Below are 5786 nucleotides of genomic sequence, written 5' to 3' on the forward strand. Positions count from 1 at the left end.
AAAAATTAGAGTAATTAGAAACGCGTTGTTACAGATAATAAGGTGCTCCACTGCGTGTTAATTAGGAGCTACTAATATATAATTTTTTTTTTCATGTCTTCCACTTAGCAATACACAAAAATCCTCCTTAAATCCATATATCTCTTCATTAATTATTTTTTAAACATTTTAATTCAAAAGGGCAATGAGAATATCTTTCTACCAACAAACAAAGCTACAAACAAGAGCGTGTGTTGGGTACACCATTTAATTAATATATAATTATACTTGTCACCATTTTAACAAAATCAATATATATGTTTCTTTTTTATAAATATAAAAAAAAAACACAAGAGCATCTTCAACTACCCAATCATTAGTATAATAAAATATGCATGCTGACTGCCCATTTCTTTCTACTATGGGTTGAATAATAAAACAAGTTGTAAAAGATTACTTTTCTCTGCTTAAGAGCTAACATATTAATTATTATATTATTTTATATATTATAAAGAGAAATTACAACCTAGCAGTTGATCCACTAACCACTGAAAGACTCAGAAAAATTAGGAAGAAGTAATTAATTAAGATATCTCAAAAAAAAAGAAAGTATATATACAAAGACTAAATTAGATGTAAATCAACCTTTACACACAACTAGTTGGTCGCTGCAAAAGTTACTTTTTAATTTGTTTTATTAAGCCATAAGCATCGGTACGTAAATAGGACCACTGTATTTTATATTAATAAAATAATACTAAATTAACGATAGGGTACTAAGGAATTCAAAATCTACAAATCTTAAACAAAATTTATCTAGTTGAGTCATTTAGTATGAGGTATATTAATTTTAGGAATAAAATGTAAGACTATTTTATCGTGTGTTTGGTTGGAGGTGTTAAGCATTTCAAAAATTACTTATTCCACCATTTATATCTAAGTGAAGAGATAAATGATCTCATATATATGGTGGAATAACTTATTCACGACAATCAATTTGAGATAATTTGTTTCTAAATTAAATAAACCCTAATACTCCATCCATGTAATACCTTGACTAAGTAGGAAGTCTAAAAAAATTGAAAATCTTTTAAATTTTATAGTCTAAAACAAATCATATCAAGGACAAAACGCTATTAAGGTTAATTATTGTATCTAAATGTAAAAATAGTTCTTCTCTTGACACAAACTAAAAATGAAAATATGATAGAAGGATCAGAGTGGAATAGCATATATAGACATGATCATAGATAGTTACATGCTAAGGTATGAACCTAATTAAGTAGTTAAAATAGGCAAAATTAGAGCCATCATTTTATCTTAGAAGCTGCAAATTAACTCAATATAATTGTGATTGTTAATTAAGTAGCCTTGTTCATGAAGTTTAAGTATTAGCTTCTTCAAAACTCAAACATAATATATAGTTTGAGAATTAATCGAAAAAGTGTATATATATATTATTGACAGATCAACTTCGAGTTATAGTTTAACAAAAAGTGAGTACGTGTACAAGGAGCCTTGTAGTTCTTGGACAAATTATGTGGAGGACAAATTAAACACACAAAAAATAAAAGATCCAAAACTGGTGACCCCAACCAACACAGCTGTATGGAAAAAGAAAAAACCAACAGCTGTGTAGTACGTTAAAATCAAAGATCAATTTTGTCACATTTTTCAACATCAGATGCTTAAGCTTAGCATAACGTGTAACCTTTCTTTATAGAAATGCCACAAATAAACTATACTCACGTGAAATCTTGTGTTATAAAACATGACATATAATTTATTTGTCGAAGAATGAATGTCGTTAAAAGTAATAACTGAAGGTTTGCATGTTAGCAATTTTCGCTGGTTTTAATTCATTGATTTAACCTATCTCGCTCGCCCCCATGACAACTGTCTCATCGTTCCCCATTATTATATCTACTTATTTATTCAAACGTAACAAATGCTTAATTGAGACAAATATTAAATATAATCGATAATTATAAAGTACTATGATCAATTGGTTTCTTATCAAGATGGATTCAAAGTTTTGTTAAAGTACAAGAAAGTGTATCTAGAGAGTATAACATTACACGTCTTAGAAAGAAATTTAATCAAGTTATGACTATCATTTTACAAATTTGCATAGATAACTTAACTACAACACTAATTTCTATTGGCACATCTTTAACCAGTAACCACATATACCAAATGACCCCTTAATTTTTCTTATCGTAAAGAACAAAATGTCAACATTATAGTTTCAAATAAGAAAAGAATAATTAAAAAAAGAAAAACTGAAGGAACAAAATGGATAAGAACAAAAACTTGGTACATATTTGGAAAGAATGGAACATGCATTAATTAAATAACAAATCACTCATTAGGCTTGTCTCTTAAATACAGAAGAGATTTGCCTTAGGCTAATCCTCTTTTTTAATTTATTTTTTTTTCCCTCCGCTCCTTCTAAACCACTAATTAATCAAAATCATTAACTCTTAACCCCCAAAAAAAAAATAAGAACAGAAAATTAAATTTACAACTATTTACTACCAAATATTAGCCATTTCCAATTCCCACGCCACAGTTATTTTTTACCATTCAGTTATTTCCATATCAGCAAGAGTAAAATTCAACCAATTCCTCTAATGACTCTGGCTGAGGATCTGCATTTTCAAGCATCCATAACAAATGTTCAAACAGCACGACTTCACATCCAACTGTAATATATTCTTCAGTCTCACCGGACCTTTCCACGAGTTCGCGAAATAGCGGGTGATCGATTACGTCGGAGCTCACCAGGTACCGGCGGCGAGATTTTCCGACGTATACCGGGAACAAATTCTTACCGGAGCAGCGATTTTCATCGGAAAATGAATCGTCTTCTTCGGAGGAAGAATGATGATGAGTTGCTGCTACGCCAGCGGTGCTATTTACTCGGCCAATTTTGAAGGATTGCATTTTCTTCAACACGGATTTGAGTTTTGTGAGTTTTCCTCCTTTCGCCATTGCTGTTTGTGTAAAGAGAAATAAGGAATTTTGGTGTTGTTGAAGAGTGAGGTTTGGGGAGAATATAAAGGAGAAAGGGGAAGGGTAAAATTGGAAATGTGTAATGAGAGAGCAGTTACATTACATGAGGCGTTTGGGTGTAGGGCCCACTTAATTCATGGGTACAAAGTTTGGGTCAGCCAAAACCAGCTGCGCCTTTCTGCCTATTTGTGAAGAGAACCTCCAGATTCTTTTGTTTTTTTGGCAGGATGTAATTTTGATATAATTATTTTTTAAAATTTTGTGTAACAATATTTGATTCCATATTAAACTTTATTACATCAATTTTTTATTATTAGAACATAGGGTAAAGAAGTTTAAGAGAAGTATTCATATATATTATGGTAAAAATGTATCTCAATCTCCAATTCATCATTTTATAGTTGAATAACATCTTTTTATAGCCATATAAATCTCCTGACCTATTCAATACATACTTAATACTTAAAGAAATGAAAAATATTTTTTCCTTAAACTTAGCGTCCAATTACAAATTTAAATTACAATACATAAATTTAGACGTATTCAATACATACTTAAAAGTATGAAGAATATGTTTTCCCCCCTTAAAATTAGCGTCCAATTAAACATTTTAATACAATACATAAATTTAAGTAAAGAGTGTAATAATCTATTTGAAAGTTTACTTATAAAAAAAGGAAAAACTACATAAATGGATCATAAAATTCAAAATAATTACATATTCATATTTAAATCCAGAATAATTCAAGAAATATTCATTCTCTCATAAATAACTACAACTCATATCACTTTTCATTAAGACTGATAATTTTCACTTAACTAATACTAAATTAGATTTATATACTGAAATTCATCAAGGCTGATAATTTTATTTAATAGATACTAAATTAGTATCACTTAAGTAAATTTATCAGTGTCTTAACGAGACCAAATAATATATGATACTAAATCACTTAAGTGAAATTAATGAAAGGTATATAGTATAATTATTTAGTGGGATATAGATATAAAAGGCTATATATTTATATCAAATGTCCTTTTTAAAAAAACTGCTAGTTCAACTAAAATTAAAAGAAAGAAACATATTTATGTTTTTTTAAAAATAACTTCTTTTACTCATCCACAACACATCCCCTAATCTATTAGTTGTGAGAGATGTCTTCTTGTCTCACAAATAAGTAGAAGCGGACCTATTTTTAGAATGAATGTTTATGTTATTTGAAAAAATAATAAATTAATATATCATTATTATTAAATATAGAAATGACCCGACAATTTTAATTTTTGAGTCTAAAAGAAGGGAGCGCAAATTTTATAATTTTGAATGGATAATTTTTATATTTATTTATTGTTGAGATAGGAAGGTGGCTCATGCAACTAGTTTTAGTTGCTGAGATACACAATAAAATATTTCTTTATCTCACGTCAACTAGCCTTATATTAGAGTGGTTTTTTATATTGCCATAATTAATACTTCATTCGTCTTAGATTATTTTTTTTATATATATATTTCACTTATCGTGATGTCAAATTATATAATTTTTATTTGAGATTATATTGTTTAAATATATTAACATAAATAGAAGTATAGTTTATAATATTTTTTGTCAAATTTTCTATTATAGAAACTAATTTAAAATGTTCATGATTTGATTTAATTTAATTTAACTTCAAAGATTATTAAAATTAATTTTCTATAAACAAAAGTATCACATAAATTAACAAAGAAAAACTGTCGCACAACAATATCATGCTTAGCATCTTAGCTTAGTTTAGGGGTGGAAAAATAAATTCATTCAACCAATTCATTCAAGTTTGGACGAATTATTGACTGCCTATTTATTAACTCAATCTATTTTAGGTAAAACTCATTTCAACTTCACAAGAATTGAGTTGAGATGTATCTCAAATTGAGTCATATATTTTATTTTTTATTTTTTTAATATGTTATATTTAGACATAATGAAGAAAATAATAATTTTATTAAATACTACAAATTTATAAAAGAACAAATAAAATAATAAAAAAAACTTGACAAAATTTGAACTAATTGGATTTTTATAATCTACATTTTAGTCCATTTCAATTCAATCTATTTTAATTCAAATAACTCTTAAATGAATCAATAACTCATCTATTTATTAACTCAAACTCAATTTGATTTATTCAAATTAAACCCAATCCGTCTGACATCTCTAGCTTAGTTGGAAATGAAGATGACTTGCCAACTTGTAGCTTGCATTCTGTTCTGTTTCAACTAATTTCATTCATAAACTGAGGGGTTACTAATTGACTGACCATAACTTTTGACCCCAACAGTAATATTTGCAAAAAAAGTAATATATTTTCCTTTTCTAAAAGAAATTATATCAAGCATTTTTTAGTCCTAAAGAAAAGAGTGACAAATCATTTTATTTGTGTAAATCAAAATTTTACCATTCTCAACCAACAAGGAGTAATATTATGAAAAAATTACTCAGCCAAGCAAATATCTATTAATGTTTTATTAACATAGCTATAGTTTCATCTGATTATAAATCCTCAATATTATTTAGTGAGAATGACGGCACCCTCAAATCGAATTTGTATTACAATATTAAATTAAATGTATTGATTTTTTTTTCCTTTTTATACAAATTACACTTTTTTCTCATAGTATGACTCACTGATTTTTCTCTTAAAATTACTCAACTATATTCGAGTGACAAAGTACTTTTAATAACTTTGTTTCAATTGCAAGCTCTCTAATTTGAGTGACTTTATTCTGTTTTAAATTATTTGTTCTATTTTTA

At 27.4% G+C, this 5786-nt stretch overlaps 1 protein-coding gene across 1 annotated transcript; it reads right to left on the reverse strand.

Moving 5' to 3' along the window:
* Positions 1 to 2262: 2262 nt before the first annotated feature.
* On the reverse strand, positions 2263 to 3189 carry LOC101268293 (auxin-responsive protein SAUR78). The gene has a single exon (XM_004243634.5). It carries the CDS (start codon positions 2971 to 2973, stop codon positions 2581 to 2583), a length of 393 nt encoding a protein of 130 aa, XP_004243682.1. The 5' UTR covers positions 2974 to 3189; the 3' UTR covers positions 2263 to 2580.
* Positions 3190 to 5786: the final 2597 nt, after the last annotated feature.

This window comes from Solanum lycopersicum, chromosome 7, assembly GCF_036512215.1.
Source record: "Solanum lycopersicum chromosome 7, SLM_r2.1".
NCBI classification, from domain to species: domain Eukaryota; kingdom Viridiplantae; phylum Streptophyta; class Magnoliopsida; order Solanales; family Solanaceae; genus Solanum; species Solanum lycopersicum.

Excerpts from the sequence above, each read along its gene's own strand:
- LOC101268293 (XM_004243634.5), bottom strand. The coding sequence starts at position 2,973 with ATGGCGAAAGGAGGAAAACTCACAAAACTCAAATCCGTGTTGAAGAAA.